The following is a 16,950-nucleotide window of genomic DNA, read 5'->3' as shown; positions in this document are numbered from 1 at the left end:
TACAATCCCGTGCAATGTGGAAACGTTCATTAGTGTGACTTTCAATTTAGGTTTCTCGAAATAGTGAAACACTTTAAATGCTTAGACTGTTAGACATTTGAAAAAGAGTTTGTTGTATGTAAAAATTACATAAAAGTTATCACACTGTTCACCGAAGAAATCTAGTATTCAACCATTCATAACTCTGCTGTACTAGTCAAATTTATATGACAATACCTGTGAACAAGAATGTTCCACTGATTCATAGGCCGTAGGTATCATACATACTTAAGGCTAATGCAGATTATGTACGTTGCTCCTCTAGGACCACATTCTCATAATTGTCTTTTTTATCCTTCTAGTTAGCTTAAGTACTCTGATAGTATAAGAACATGGTTGTCCTTCTCTATTCCTAGTTTGTTGATTGCTATATGTAAAGAAAGCTGTATGGATTGAAGGCATTATTGAATGATTATCATTTTGACATTTATGGTTGTTTCTCATTTCCAGATTTGTATATTCTCTATTAGTCTTTATGGTATCAGAGCCATTACATATGCTTATTTGGTTTTGTTTTTAAATTCAACTAATCTGTGTCATACTCTTTCATCATCTCTCTATCTGTTTTTATTTCAGATCTAAGAAAGCTTGAGTGTCTGTTTACCCAAAATGGCGTATGGTCCTTTATCTGTAAGTGTCTCCAAGCTACAATGTGCTTCAGACTATAGATCTTGGAAACGATCGTTTGAAATTCAACTCTCTGCTAAATGCAAATTAGGGTTCTTGACTGGATCTATTCCCAGATATGCTTCTGATGCTGTTCAAGCGGCTCAATGGGACACCTGTAATGACCTTGTTGTGTCATGGTTGCATAGAAATGTTGCTGATGGTATTAAACAGTCCATCCTCTTCATAAACTCTGCATCGGAGGTATGGTCTCAGCTTGAAAAACGCTTCTTGTTAAGTAATGGGTCTTAAAAATATAAGCCCACTAGTGATCTATATGCACTTAGACAAAACAATATGAAACTCAATGACTATTTCACTACCTTGAGTAGCCTCTGGGAGGATATTGAGTCCATGAAAGCACTCCCAGTGATTACCACTGTTGCTGCAGACGTTACAGCCTTTATTTCTGCTATTGATAAATATAAAGCTAAGTCACGTCTTCTTTAATTCTTGAATGGTCTTGATGATATGTATGTTGCTCTTCGCTCTCAACTCTTAATGCAAAATCCCCTCCCTAGTGTTGATGTTGCATTTTCCACTTTACAACAAGAAGAATCACAAAGGGACTTGTTTGGTTCAGTAAATCAAGATGCTGCTGCTATGTATGGCAGATCTCAGAATGAATATAAAGGACCAACTTGTCAGGCATGTGGGCAAAAGAATCACAGTGGGGATAAGTGTTAGACTATGATAGGCTACCCACGTTGGCATCGAAAGTATAAACCCCTCACCTCAAAACCTCAGTCTATTGTTACTACTCCCAAGCAGCCTAGGCGTGCTAACCATGCTGTACAAGAGAGCGCTTCTCCTGATGTGACCTTGACAACTCAACAACTGCAGCAACTTTTGAAAATTTTACCTCAGTCAGCTGCATCGAATAGTGCTTCCTTGTCAATTCCTGATGATGAGCTCGAAAATTGTTTTTCTGGAATGGTGTCTTGTCATATGTCTACGACTGATAACACAACCTGGATTGTTGACTCTGGTGCAAGAGACCACATGACCTTTAGCATTGATATACTGAGCAATGTTCGAGCAGCTCCTCCTGATGTAATTATTAAGTTGCCAACAGGGGCCAGTGCAAAGATTACTCATATTGGAAACTTAATACTGAAAAGTGGTCTTGTCTTGAAAAAGGTTCTTTTTGTTGCCTCAGTTTCAACATAATTTAATGTCTATTCATAGGATGTCTGAGGTCAACAACTATGTGGTCCATTTTTACCGAGAAGGATTCACTATTGATGCAGCAACAAAGCAAACACGGGAAAATGGTGCACTTCAAAATGGATTGTATTATCTCAAGGATGAGCTTGTTGTGATCACTACTAACTCTGTCTCGAAGCAGCCAATATCAGACTATGCATTGTGGCACACATGATTGGGACATGCTTCCATCACCAAATTGAGGTATATACCTTTTCTTAGATACCATCCCTTGCTAGTTGAAAAAATATGTGTCACTTGTCCAATGTCTAAGTTTGCTAAACTCTCATTTGACTTGAGTAATTCACATGCTTCTGATAAGTTTCAACTGATACATGTTGACACGTGGGGGCCTAATAGAGTGGCTACAAGAGGAAAATATAAACATTTTCTCACCATAGTTGATGATTACTCTAGAGTTACTTGGGTATATCTCCTACATCAGATATCAGAATTATCTTGCCACCATGAAATCCTTTTGCAACTATGATGGTGTGCAATTCAAACGAAATGTACAAACTATATGGTCTGATAATGCAACAAAGTTTAGTGATTTAAAACTGTCGACAGTTCTATGCAGACAATGGAATATTACACCAAACCTTATGTGTCAATCGATCACAGCAAAATGCTCGTGTGGAACGACGTCATAGATATGTGCTTGAAGTTGCTAGATGCCTTTATTTTCAAGCTGGTCTGCCATTGGAACACTGGGGTGAGTGTGTCCTTGATGCTGTTTATTTGATTAACCGACTTCCAACACCAGTTTTGGAGAATAAAACACCATACGAGACCATGTTTGACGAACCACCGGATTATGATCGTGTAAAAGCCTATGGGCGCCTTGCCTTTGCTGCGAACCCATCTCAAAATGGTGATAAATTCGGCCCAAGGGGAGTCCCGTGTGTCTTTGTTGGATAACCGTTTATTCAAAAGGGCTATACCTTGGATTTTACAAACAAGAAGACATTTATCTCTCGTGACGTGATCTTTCATGAGTCAATTTTTCCTCTCAATAGTGCAAGTTCAGATTCTTATATACAACCTAAGCCTGTGAAGATGCCTCAGCCTAGTGCCTACTGCCATGATGACATAGTGTTTGAGGATGGGCAGCCAACTGATGAGACAAAAAACAATGATTCATACACATCACCACCTGAATAGGAGATCCTCTCGAGTCACTCATAAGCCTGCTTGGTTGGGAGATTATGTGAACAGTGTGCACACATCTGCAAATGTTGCAAGCATTGTTGACATGGTGATAAATGATCATTTTCAGTGTTTCTCAGCAAACTTGACAATTAACAATGATCCTACCAGCTTTAAACAAGTTGTGCAAAGCGAGAATTGGAGAGAAGCCATGAATAGTGAGTTAACAGCCTTGGAAGAGAACAACACTTGGAAAATTACTAAACTTCCCCAGGCAAGAAAGCCATTGGATGCAAGTGGCTCTTCAAAACTAAGTACAATCCTGATGGAATGATTGAAAGGTACAAATCAAGGCTCGTGGTTCTGGGATGCAAACAGATTTATGGCATTGATTATGCAGAAACATTCCCTCAAGTCGCGAAATTAACAGTACAAATGGACGTGTCTAACGCATTCCTGAACGGAGATCTTGATGAAATTATCTATATGAAATTTCCTTAAGGGTACAGTGGCATGAGATCGCGAATTACTGCTGAGTCTGCCCATGCTGCAAATTGGTCAACTGGCGAATGGGTGGGTCAACTTTTAAAATCATTGTACGGGCTCAGACAGGCACCACGCCAATGGTTCAGTCAACTGTCTGAAACATTGCTGAACCTTGGCTATGAGCAATCAAAAACTGACTACAGCTTGTTTACAAAAACCTCGGGTGAGAAAATTACATTGGTGCTTGTTTACGTTGATGACCTTCTTATATCTGGCAACACTAATACGGAGATTGAGCACCTCAAAGCAATGTTGGCTAAGCAGTTTCATATGAAAGATCTGAGTGTAGTGAGCTATTTTCTGGGCCTTGAAATTGCTCGCTCGTCAGCTGGCTTCTTCGTTTCACAGAAGAAATACACGTTGGATTTGCTACATGAATTCGGCATGACAAATGCATCATCCCTCAAATTTCCAATGGACTCACATCTGAAATTAACTCCGACAAGTGGCACGCCACTCACAGATCCTCATCCTTATCAAAGACTCGTTGGAAAACTTATATACTTGACAGTGACACGTCCAGATATTGTGTTTGCTGTGCACATCTTGAGCCAACCATCTTCAGGCAGCAATGAAACTACTTCGATATTTGGGAGGCAATCCGTCTCAGGGTGTTCTCTTGTTATCTGCATCCCGCCCCTCGATACAAGCATACTCAGACAGTGATTGGGCGAATTGTCCGGTAACTCGTCGATCAACATCTGGTTTTTGTTTGCTTCTGGGTGACTCTCCTGTGAGTTGGCAAACAAAGAAACAACAAGTTGTAACTCGTTCAGTATCGCTCCATGGCACTTACAACATGTGAAATAACGTGGTTATTTACTCTCCTGAAAGACATGGGCCTCTCCTCCTTGCCACATACAGTTCTGCATTGTGATAACATGGCAGCACTCTCTATTGCAGCCAACCCAGTGATGCATGCTAGAACCAAACATATTGAAGTGGATTGTCACTTCATACGCGACAAAGTAAAGGCTGGAGATATTAAAACTTCTCATGTGCCTTCTGGGTCTCAACATGCAGACATACTAACAAAGCCACTCTCAGTGAAACAACACTATCACCTTCTGGACAAGATTGGAGCTTAGCTTCCCCTGCGTCTCCAGATCAGCCTGAAGGGGAGTAATGCAGATTATGTACGTTGCTGCTGTGCCACCTTGCATGCCACATCACTATTCTCTCAACAACCACCTCTAGGACCACATTCTCATAATTGTCTCTTTTATCCTTCTTGTTAGCTTAAATACCATTGACTTCTATACGGATAAAATGATGAATGCTAAAGTACCAAATTGGATAAACATTTATTTAAAAATACAGTAAATGTCTTCCAGTAAAGAAAGGTCTGCAAATTACACTTTCTTATGGACCAAGTTGCTGAAAATTTCAAAAAAAGTTTCTTACAGAAAAGAAAGTACAGCCAACCCTAGTTATTACTTTAAGGCAAAAAAGCAAAGAAAAATGTCTACAAAAATGTATGATGATCAATTCTGTACATGTTGCAGTCAGTAAAAAAACTGAAGCATCAATCCTGCCTCATAATCCCCCTAAATGAGAAGTGAGATCAAGGAATATATCCTCTCTGCATGGTATTGTAAGTCCAGCATTTTGATGATGAAAGCCGTATTCTTCCTCTGCTTGACTCAACAAGTTCTGAAAAGAAGATTTATTTAAGAATGATAATGGGATCATGAATCGCTTCTTTTCTTGTTCTCCAACATAGACTGCAAAATAACCCTTTGGTACATCTGACATTGTAGAACTTGTGTGCCTGACAGTTAAGGAAGATCTTCGAAGAATTTGTTTAGCTTGGTTAATAAGAGGCATACGGATAGCCATAGATCTGAAGAATGAATATGAAATAATGATCTCTTGAGGACTTGATAATTGAAGAAATCTCAGATAATTGAGCTTGGTAGTTTTGATGAGAGTATCAGATGAATTGCAAGTGTATATATAGATGCACTTTGTAAGGGGATTATATTTCGACAACAACATGAGTGGTGCAAGTACCTTACTTGTGGGGTTAGTGGTAAACAATAGTACATTGGAATTCACATGGCTCTGTTTTGCAACTCAACATTAAGGAGATACGTAGGGATTTATAGCTACTCGTCTGATACAATAGCTGGCTTTTGATGAGTTGGTCATCAAAGTCGGTTACATAATTCTAAAAACTGGAACAACTTGGCTATGTTTGCACTAATAGCTAAAATTTCTATTTCATTTTGCAACAGTGACAAGTCTTGACAATCTTGTTTCTCACCTTATGGTACTGCTAAAGTACTCTCTAATTGGTTTTACTTGTCAATGGCTTACCTAACTAGATAAACTGATCAAGGCTTAGTGCACAACTTTGGTCATAATTTCCGAGGGCCACGTGACTCAGACTCCCGTACTGAGCAGTTAGTTCTGTATAAAATCTGAGGAATCCAACCATTTAATTCGATAAGAATTACCAAAAATCCTATAAGAATCCTTACTATTGAATTTAAAAAATGTCCCAATACAGATATATTTGGTTGCTTAATCGTTTTTAACCTGTGGCAATGAAAAAACTTATAACTGCATCAACATTTAAATTCAAGGTTTAACATGTCTGGAAAAGTTAGTTGTTTAAGAATGCAAACAGTGACAAAATATAATGTCATGAAACTGCAGAATATTTCATTGAAATATTTCTTACAGAAATGAAAGTACAGTCAACCCTAACTTCAAGGGAATCCACTTTGCTGAACTTAAAAGTAGAAATGTACCAAAAGGCAACTTTGCTGTTTATGTCGGAGAAACTGAAAGTGTTAAATATATGATCCTATCTGGGCCTTCCTCTAACACCTTAAGGTTTTAGATGAGCTGGTTACTCAACATGGTATCAGAGCTTAGGTTAGCGGGAGGACTAAGGTTCAATTCCTAGCCACCTCCAATATTCTCACAATTTATTGTGGACATTAAGGCAATTATTCCCCAAAGATGGGAGCCGGTGGTCCACTCTTCGACCCATAAATGGGCTTTCGAGTGAGGGGGAGTGTTAAATATATGATCCTATTGGGGCCTTCCTCTAACACCTTAAGATTTTAGATGAGCTGGTTACTCAATAGAATAGAAGAAATTCATAGTTCCATTATCATATTTAAAGCATCGTTCATTCCAAAAGTTGTTCAGGCGGGCTGAAGAGAGTTTGGCTATGATCATCCTATGGGATATCTTACAATCTCGTGCAACGTGGAAATATTCATTAGTGTGACTTTCAATTTAGGTTCCTCGAAATAGTGAAACATTTATAAGTGCTTAGACACTTAGACATTTGAAACAGAGTTTGTTGTATGTAAAAATTATATAAAAGTTATCATACTGTTCAGCGAAGAAATCTATTCAACCATTCATAACTCTGCTGCACTAGTGAAACTCATATGACAATATCTGTGAACAAGAATGTTCCACTGATTCATAAGCAGTAGGCATCATAAACGAGCCGAGCAAAGCCAAGTCGAACACGAGTTTGCTCACGAACAACCGAGCCGAACTCGAGTCGAGTTTAGTTGTCCACTAAAAGTTCGCATATATTTTTTAATCGACCCAACCTAAGGTATAGTTCGCAAATACTAGTTTCATCTTACAATTATATACCCACACTCACACCCTAGACTTGATTCTTAATCCATTGGTGTAATTTTATCAATATATTTCACAAGTCAAGTTTTAAGAATAAAATTAATTTTATTTTAAATTATTTAGACATTCATAACTTTAGAAATCGTACATTACTTTTAAATTGTAGATGTCGATTGTCAAAGATATAGTAATTTCTGATATTTAAGATAAATTGGTTAAAATTAGAAAAGACATATAAAATAAAATAAAGAAAGCAAGCCCCTTTAAGGGGTCGGGAAATATAATTATTAAAAACTATTTTATTTTTTTCTTAAAAATATTATAATGACTCACTATTTTAATTTTTTTGAAATTGTAATTTTGGTCGATTTTATCATAGACTCCTCTAATAAAAGTGTGAGATGAAATTTACAGTTAACTTTAATTAGAAATTATTTGTTAAAATAATCAAGCTCCTGTGATATGTATTAAATTAATTATATATTTATTATTAAAATATGTATTAAATTTTAATTAAATTAATCATTTTACTTTAAAATAAGTATTAAATTTTAATTAAAAAATTTAAAATCTTTATACAAGTGATTAGTAAATATTTTATTTGTTATATATAAAAATTTTATACGAGCCAAGTCGAGTTACCGAGTTCGAGCCGACTCCGAGCTAAATAAGTCGAGTTTGAGCCGAACATACAAATAACTCGGCTCGGCTCATTTAATTAATTTATCAGATTGCAAATTATTTCTGGAGAGTAATTGTAGCTCTAATTTTCTATACCTCCTTCTATCAAAGATACATATATATCATGGGAATTCACTTTGCTGAACTTAAAAGTAAAAATTTACCAAAATGCCACTTTGCTGTTTATGTCGGAAAAACTGAAAGGAAGAGTTCATTGTTCCATTATCATATTTAAAACATCGTTCATTCCAAAAGTTGTTAAGGCGGGCTGAACAAGAGTTTGGCTATGATCATCCTATAGGATGTCTTACAATCCCGTGCAATGTGGAAACATTCATTAGTGTGACTTTCAATTTAGGTTCCTCAAAATAGTGAAACACTTTAAATGCTTAGACTGTTAGACATTTGAAAAAGAGTTTGTTGTATGTAAAAATTACATAAAAGTTATCACACTGTTCACCGAAGAAATCTAGTATTCAACCATTCATAACTCTGCTGCAGTAGTCAAATTCATATGACAATATCTGTGAACAAGAATGTTCCACTGATTCATAAGCCGTATGTATCATACATACTTAAGCCGTAGGTATCATACATACGTTGCTGCTGTGCCACCTTGCATGCCACATCACTATTCTCTCAACAACCACCTCTAGGACCACATTCTCATAATTGTCTCCTTTATCCTTCTTGTTAGCTTAAGTACTCTGATAGTATAAGGACATGGTTGTCTTTCTCTATTTCTAGTTTGTTGATTGCTATATAAAGGAAGCTGTATGGATTGAAGGCATTGAATAATTATCATTTTGACATTTGTGGTTGTTTCTCATTTCCAAATTTGTATATTGCTCTATTAGTCTTTATGGTATCAGAGCCATTACTTATGCTTATTTGGTTTTGTTTTTAAATTCAACTAATTTGTGTTATACTCTTTCATCATCTCTTAATCTGTTTTTATTTCAGATCTAAGAAAGCTTGAGTGTTTATTTACCCAAAATGGTGAATGGCACGACATTATCTGTAAGTGTCTCCAAGCTACAATGTGTTTCAGACTATAGATCTTGGAAACGATCGTTTGAAATTCAACTCTCTGCTAAATGCAAGCTAGTGTTCTTGACTGGATCTATTCCCAGATATGCTTCTGATGTTGTTCAAGCGGCTCAATGGGACACCTGTAATGACCTTGTTGTTTCATGGTTGCATAGAAATGTTGCTGATGGTATTAAACAGTCCATCTTCATAAACTCTGCATCTGAGGTATGGTCTCAGCTTGAAAAATGCTTCTTGTTAAGTAATGGGTCTTAAAAATATAAGCCCACTCGTGATCTGTATGCACTTAGACAAAACAATATGAAACTCAATGACTATTTCAGTACCTTGAGTAGCCTCTGGGAGGATATTGAGTCCATGAATGCACTCCCCGTGATTACCACTGTTGCTGCAGATGTTACAGCCTTTATTTCTGCTATTGATAAATATAAAGCTAAGTCACGTCTTCTTCAATTCTTGAATGGTCTTGATGATATGTATGTTGCTCTTCGCTCTCAACTCTTAATGCAAAATCCCCTCCCTAGTGTTGATGTTGCATTTTCCACTTTGCAACAAGAAGAATCACAAAGGGACTTGTTTGGTTCAGCAAATCAAGATGCTGCTGCTATGTATGACAGATCTCAGAATGAATATAAAGGACCAGCTTGTCAGGCATGTGGGCAAAAGAATCACAGTGGGGATAAGTGTTGGACTGTGATTGGCTACCCACGTTGGCATCGAAAGTATAAACCCCTCACCTCAAAACCTCAGTCTATTGTTACTACTCCCAAGCAGCCTAAGCGTACTAACCTTGCTGTACAAGAGAGCGCTTCTCCTGATGTGACCTTGACAACTCAACAAATGCAGCAACTTTTGAAAATGTTACCTCCGACAGCTGTATCGAATAATGCTTCCTTGTCAATTACTGATGATGAGCTCGAAAACTGTTTCTCTGGAATGGTGTCTTGTCATATGTCTACGACTGATAACACAACCTGGATTGTTGACTCTGGTGCAAGAGACCACATGACCTTTAGCATTGATATACTGAGCAATGTTCGAGCAGCTCCTCCTGATGTAATTATTAAGCTGCCAACAGGGGCCAGTGCAAAGATTACTCATATTGGAAACTTAATACTGAAAAGTGTTCTTGTCTTGAAAAAGGTTCTTTATGTGCCTCAGTTTCAACATAATTTAATGTCTATTCATAGGCTATCTGAGGACAACAACTGTGTGGTCCATTTTTACCCAAAAGGATGCACCATTATTGATGCAGCAACAAAGCGAATACAGGCAAATGGTGCACTTCAAAATGTATTGTATTATCTCAAGGATGAGCTTGTTGTGATCACTGCTAACTCTGTCTCGAAGCAGCCAATATCAGACTATGCATTGTGACAGACATGATTGTGACATGATTCCATCACCAAATTGAGGTATATACCTTTTCTTAGACACCATCCCTTGCCAGTTGATAAAATATGTGTCACTTGTCCAATGTCTAAGTTTGCTAAACTCTCATTTGACTTGAGTAATTCACATGCTTCTGATAAGTTTCAACTGATATATGTTGACACGTGGGGGCCTTATAGAGTGGCTACAAGAGGAAAATATAAACATTTTCTCACCATAGTTGATGATTACCCTAGAGTTACTTGGGCTCAGACAGGCACCACGCCAATGGCTCAGCAAACTGTTTGAAACATTGCTGAACCTTGGCTATGAGCAATCAAAAACTGACTACAGCTTGTTTACAAAAACCTCGGGTGAGAAAATTACATTGGTGCTTGTTTACGTTGATGACCTTCTTATATCTGGCAACACTAATACGGAGATCGAGCACCTCAAAGCAATGTTGGCTAAGCAGTTTTATATGAAAGATCTGGGTGCAGTGAGCTATTTTCTGGGCCTTGAAATTGCTCGCTCGTGAGCTGGCTTCTTCGTTTCACAGAAGAAATACACGTTGGATTTGCTACATGAATTCGGCATGGAAATGTTAGGACCTGTCCAGTCCTTATATTTCTATATATATATATAGAAATGAATTCTTTTATTGATAAACACACACACAACTAGATGGTATTCGAGAGACCACCCACTCTCCACAAACACACATAAGTCATCTATTTCTTCCTTCCCTAACATATAAATGGCTTCCCTATTTATAACCCCAATCTCAACTCACAATCCCTAAATTAAAGCTAAAATATTATTATTCTCACCAAATCCTTCCTTTGAAATCCATAACTGATGCACACACTAATTATTCAGATTTGTACTGATTTAAAAATTATTCTATTTATTATGTTTCCTAACATTACCGGCCGCCCAAACTTGAACCTTGTCCTCAAGGTTCAAATGAGAAAATAGTTTCATTCTTTCTTTTTCCTTTTCTTTCTAGTCGAGAACCCCTGGCTCTCCGCCAATAATTTTCTAAATTCCTCCCAAGTACAAGAAGGTGCTTGACATTCCCCACAATTGTACAAGAACAAAGGATCGTGTCTCAAGTATACTAACTGACCAGACCTTCTTAGTTGGTGATGAGAGGTTACTAATTTTAACATAACGTTCAGCCTCCAACGACCGACCTTCAAGTTTTACGCACGACCGACCTTCAAGTTTTACGCCTTCGAACATGACTGTTTCAATTCTTCGCGATAAAGAGTCCATGGATGCACTTGGATGCGATGAGACATTAGACAAACAAGTCTCTTGTTCTTGAAGTTTTCCAAAACCAATCATTTCAGAATCTGATTTAAGATCTCTTTCAATCGCTTGTACTCCCTTCAGCTTCTCCTCAATTTCGTGGACCGAATTCGTGACCCGTTTCAAGCCTTGCTGATTCTCAACAACAGACGGTGATGGTCCACTAGTCTCGCAACTATAGCTGTCCATTTTTGCAAGTATGGCAACCATACCTTCTTTGAGGAATGAAATGTCATTTTGAAGCTTTTCAATGTTGAACTTCTGATATTCTGCTTGCATTATTTCAGTTTTTTTTCTAAGTCGTCGATTTGATACAACTTGTTTTGTACCTATCGTTGCCCCGAGAACAACGTTGCCACAAGAACAAAGGTGCTCTGATACCACTGTTAGGACCTGTCCAGTCCTTATATTGTATATATATATATAAAGAAATGAATTCTTTTATTGATAAACACACACACAACTAGGTGGTATTCGAGAGACCACCCACTCTCCACAAACACACATAAGTCATCTTATTTCTTCCTTCCCTAACATATAAATGGCTTCCCTATTTATAACCCCAATCTCAACTCACAATCCCTAAATTAAAGCTAAAATATTATATTCCCACCAAATCCTCCCTTTGAAATCCATAACTGATGCACACACTAATTATTCAGATTTGTACTGATTTAAAAATTATTCTATTTATTATGTTTCCTAACATTACCGGCCGCCCAAACTTGAACCTTGTCCTCAAGGTTCAAATGAGAAAATAGTTTCATTCTTTCTTTTTCCTTTTCTTTCTAGTCGAGAACCCCTGGCTCTCCGCCAATAATTTTCTAAATTCCTCCCAAGTACAAGAAGGTGCTTGACATTCCCCACAATTGTACAAGAACAAAGGATCGTGTCTCAAGTATACTACAACTGACCAGACCTTCTTAGTTGGTGATGAGAGGTTACTAATTTTAACATAACGTTCAGCCTCCAACGACCGACCTTCAAGTTTTACGCACGACCGACCTTCAAGTTTTACGCCTTCGAACATGACTGTTTCAATTCTTCGCGATAAAGAGTCCATGGATGCACTTGGATGCGATGAGACATTAGACAATAAAGTCTCTTGTTCTTGAAGTTTTCCAAAACCAATCATTTCAGAATCTGATTTAAGATCTCTTTCAGTCGCTTGTACTCCCTTCAGCTTCTCCTCAATTTCGTGGACCGAATTCGTGACCCGTTTCAAGCCTTGCTGATTCTCAACAACAGACGGTGATGGTCCACTAGTCTCGCGACTATAGCTGTCCATTTTTGCAAGTATGGCAACCATACCTTCTTTGAGGAATGAAATGTCATTTTGAAGCTTTTCAATGTTGAACTTCTGATATTCTGCTTGCATTATTTCAGTTTTTTTTCTAAGTCGTCGATTTGATACAACTTGTTTTGTACCTATCGTTGCCCCGAGAACAACGTTGCCTCAAGAACAAAGGTGCTCTGATACCACTGTTAGGACCTGTCCAGTCCTTATATTTATATATATATAAAGAAATGAATTCTTTTATTGCTAAACACACACAACTAGGTGGTATTCGAGAGACCACCCACTCTCCACAAACACACATAAGTCATCTTATTTCTTCCTTCTCTAACATATAAATGGCTTCCCTATTTATAACCCCAATCTCAACTCACAATCCCTAAATTAAAGCTAAAATATTATTCCACCAAATCCTCCCTTTGAAATCCATAACTGATGCACACACTAATTATTCAGATTTGTACTGATTTAATAATTATTCTATTTATTATGTTTCCTAACAGGAAAATGCATCCACAAATTTCCAATGGACCCTCATCTGAAATTAACTCCGACAAGTGGCACGCCACTCACAGATCCTCATCCTTATCAAAGACTCGTTGAAAAACTTATATACTTGATAGTGACACGTCTAGATATTGTGTTTGCTGTGCACATCTTGAGCCAACCATCTTCAGGCAGCAATGAAATTACTTCGATATTTGGGAGGCAATCCGTCTCAGGGTGTTCTCTTGTCATCTGCATCTCGCCCCTCCATACAATCATACTCAGACAGTGATTGGGCGAATTGTCCGGTAACTCGTCAATCAACATCTGGTTTTTGTTTGCTTCTGGGTGACTCTCTTGTGAGTTGGAAAACAAAGAAACAACAAGTTGTAGCTCGTTCAGTATCGCTCCATAGCACTTACAGCATGTGAAATAACGGAGTTATCTACTCTCCTGAAAGACATGGGCCTCTCCTCTTTGCCACCTGCAGTTCTGCATTGTGATAACATGGCAGCACTCTCTATTGCAGCCAACCCAGTGATGCATGCTAGAACCAAACACATTGAAGTGGATTGTCACTTCATACGCGACAAAGTAAAGGCTGGCGATATTAAAACTTCTCATATGCCTTCCGGGTCTCAACTTGCAGACATACTAACAAAGCCACTCTCAGTGAAACAACACTATCACCTTCTGGACAAGCTTGGAGCTTAGCTTCCCCAGCGTCTCCAGCTCAGCCTGAAGGGGAGTAATGCAGATTATGTACGTTGATGCTGTGCCACTTTGCATGCCACATCACTATTCTCTTAACAAACCACCTCTAGGACACATTCTCATAATTGTCTCTTTTATTCTTCTTGTTAGCTTAAGTACTCTGATAGTATAATGATAGTATAAGGACATGGTTGTCTTTCTCTATTCCTAGCTAGTTTGTTGCTTGCTATATGTAAAGGAAGCTGTATGGATTGAAGGCATGATGAATGATTATCATTTTGACATTTATGGTTGTTTCTCATTTATGTATTAAAAAATGAAGCCGAAACATAAAAATTAAGGTATGAATGAAAAGATGATGCCAGAGATGAAATTCTATCTGATCCTCAATTATCTGACACAACCTAATTAAAATGAAATGAAATTGAAAGGTTGGAGATAATTTCGGTAATTTTCGCAAAAAAAAATAAGTTCTTTAAAAATCCTACCATTGACTTCTATACGGATAAAAGGATGAATGCTAAAGTACCAAATTGGATATAACATTTATTTAAAAATACAGTAAATGTCTTCCAGTAAAGAAATGTCTGCAAATTGGGCTTTCTTATGGATCAAGTTGCTGAAAATTTCAATAAAAATATTTCTTATATAAAAGAAAGTACAGCCAAACCTAGTCATTATTAGGGCAATAAAGCAATGAAAAAATGTCTACAAAATGTGTGATGATCAATTCTGTACATGTTGGAGTCAGTAGAAACTAGAAAAGGCCTGACTCATAATCCCTCTAAACGAGAAGTGAGATCAAGGAAAATATCCTCTCTGCATGGTATTGTAAGTCCACCATTTGGATGATGAAAGCCATATTCTTCCTCTGCTTGACTCAACAAGTTCTGAAAAGAAGATTTATTTAAGAATGATAAGGGGATCACAAATCGCTTCCTTTCTTGTTCTCCAACATAGACTGCAAAATAACCCTTTGGTACATCTGACATTGTAGAACTTGTGTGCCTGGCAGTGAAGGAAGACCGTCGAAGAATTTGTTTAGCTTGGTTAATAAGAGGCATACGGATAGCCATAGATCTGAAGAATGAATAAGAAATATTGATCTCTTGAGGACTTGATAATTGAAGAAATCTCAGATAGTTGAGCTTAGTAGTTTGGATGAGTATCAGATGAATTGCAAGTGTATATATAGATGCACTTTGTAAGTGGATTACATTTCGACAAGAACATGAGTGGTGCAAGTACCTTACTTGTGGGTTAGTGATGAACAATAGTACATGAAGCACATGGCTCTGTTTTGCAACTCAACATTAAGGCGATTACGTAGGTATTGAAACAGTCAATTTAAGAATATACATTGGCATTTTGTTACACATGGTTCTGCCTCCTAACAACAACATAATAAATTATGTAGGGTTTTTGATGAGTTGGTCATTAAATTCGGTTACATAATTCTAAAAACTGGAACAACTTGGCTATGTCAGTGGCTTACCTAATAGCTGAATGTTTCTATTTCATTTTGCAATAGTGACAAGTCTTTTGTTTCTTACCTTATGGTACTGCTAAACTGATTGAAAAAGAAGATCGGCTACAGTTCTTTAGATGTGGACATGGCAAAATCTTTGCGAAGCAAAAAATAACTAATTTAAGCACTGCTACAGATCTTTGATTGATCATCAAAAAATCAGCTATTTGAAGTACAATGGAATAAGTTAAACGCCAGTTATGTATACTATGCATTTTAAAGATAACCGTTTAAGTACATGGTATGGTATTAAAAATAACTGCATAGGCTGTTTATTTTTGCGCCTGCCAACACACTGCAATTTGAATGTTTGTCTACTACGAAATGGAAGACTGGAACTCTCCTAAGATGCTCATTCCATAGATGACGAATACATTGTTGGTTGGTTTACAACGATACAAGTTGTAATCTAGTGACAATACAGTTTAATTCTTGATCTAAACTATATATCTCTACAAACTATGCAAAATTCATGCTGTACCTAACAGAGAAACCTAGGTTTTAATGTCTAACTAGTTAAGAGTTCCTTTCACAGTATCAAGTACTGAAACTTCAACTTTGGCATTTTAAACAACTATGTATAACTAACTAACAGTTCCTTTTTACGGTGATTATCAAGATGTTTTTATAAATTCTGTTTTGTAAATTAACGATGTGGATAACATAGATATATAGGTCACTTTCTGGAATTAGTTTAGGTACTCTTGTACTTTCTGGAATTAGTTTTAGGTACTCTTGTACTTTTGGAATTAGCTTCAAACATGATGACATTTCTTTGGATCCATCATTTTTTTGTAAATACTCATTTGCATCCCTTCAGATTAATTGTCTAGACTTGATGGCCACTCAACTATATATTTGCACACACAAGCAGATACACTCCAATAACTCATTTACTCAATCTAAGTTAATCCCTACATCATATTGAAGAGTAGTTCCTGGAAAGTTCGTGCCTAGCTTCCGTTTATTTACATACCTAAGTAAGATACATATATCATGGCAATCCACCTTCCAGGGTTTAAAAGTAGAAATGTACCAAAAGGCCACTTTGCTGTTTACGTGGAGAAAATGAAAGGAAGAAATTTATAGTCCCATTATCATATCTGAGGCATCATGCGTTCCAGAAATTGTTAGGGCGAGCGGAAGAGGAGTTTGGCTATGATCATCCAATGGGGTGCCTTACAATTCCTTGCAATGAGGAGACTTTCATCAATGTGACCTGCAGTTTGAGATCCCACAAATCACGAGGCTATAGATTATAGCGTAAATCCTTAGATTTAGCCTTTAAAAA

At 37.3% G+C, this 16,950-nt stretch overlaps 3 protein-coding genes across 3 annotated transcripts; 2 read left to right on the top strand and 1 right to left on the bottom strand.

Moving 5' to 3' along the window:
* Positions 1-648: 648 nt before the first annotated feature.
* On the top strand, positions 649-1,155 carry LOC141704309 (uncharacterized). The gene is made up of 2 exons (XM_074507556.1): positions 649-909; positions 967-1,155. Exons 1-2 carry the CDS (start codon positions 649-651, stop codon positions 1,153-1,155), a joined length of 450 nt encoding a protein of 149 aa, XP_074363657.1.
* Positions 1,156-8,895: 7,740 nt separating this feature from the next.
* On the top strand, positions 8,896-10,326 carry LOC141704308 (uncharacterized). Its single transcript, XM_074507555.1, has 2 exons — positions 8,896-9,156; positions 9,214-10,326. Exons 1-2 carry the CDS (start codon positions 8,896-8,898, stop codon positions 10,324-10,326), a joined length of 1,374 nt encoding a protein of 457 aa, XP_074363656.1.
* A 4,529-nt stretch (positions 10,327-14,855) lies between these two features.
* Positions 14,856-15,318, bottom strand: LOC141704322 (auxin-induced protein 6B-like). The gene has a single exon (XM_074507568.1). It carries the CDS (start codon positions 15,205-15,207, stop codon positions 14,905-14,907), a length of 303 nt encoding a protein of 100 aa, XP_074363669.1. The 5' UTR covers positions 15,208-15,318; the 3' UTR covers positions 14,856-14,904.
* Between the last annotated feature and the right edge of the window lie 1,632 nt (positions 15,319-16,950).

Source organism: Apium graveolens, unplaced genomic scaffold (genome assembly GCF_009905375.1).
Source record: "Apium graveolens cultivar Ventura unplaced genomic scaffold, ASM990537v1 ctg7706, whole genome shotgun sequence".
Lineage (NCBI taxonomy): Eukaryota > Viridiplantae > Streptophyta > Magnoliopsida > Apiales > Apiaceae > Apium > Apium graveolens.
This window is presented reverse-complemented; position numbering and strand designations above follow the sequence as displayed.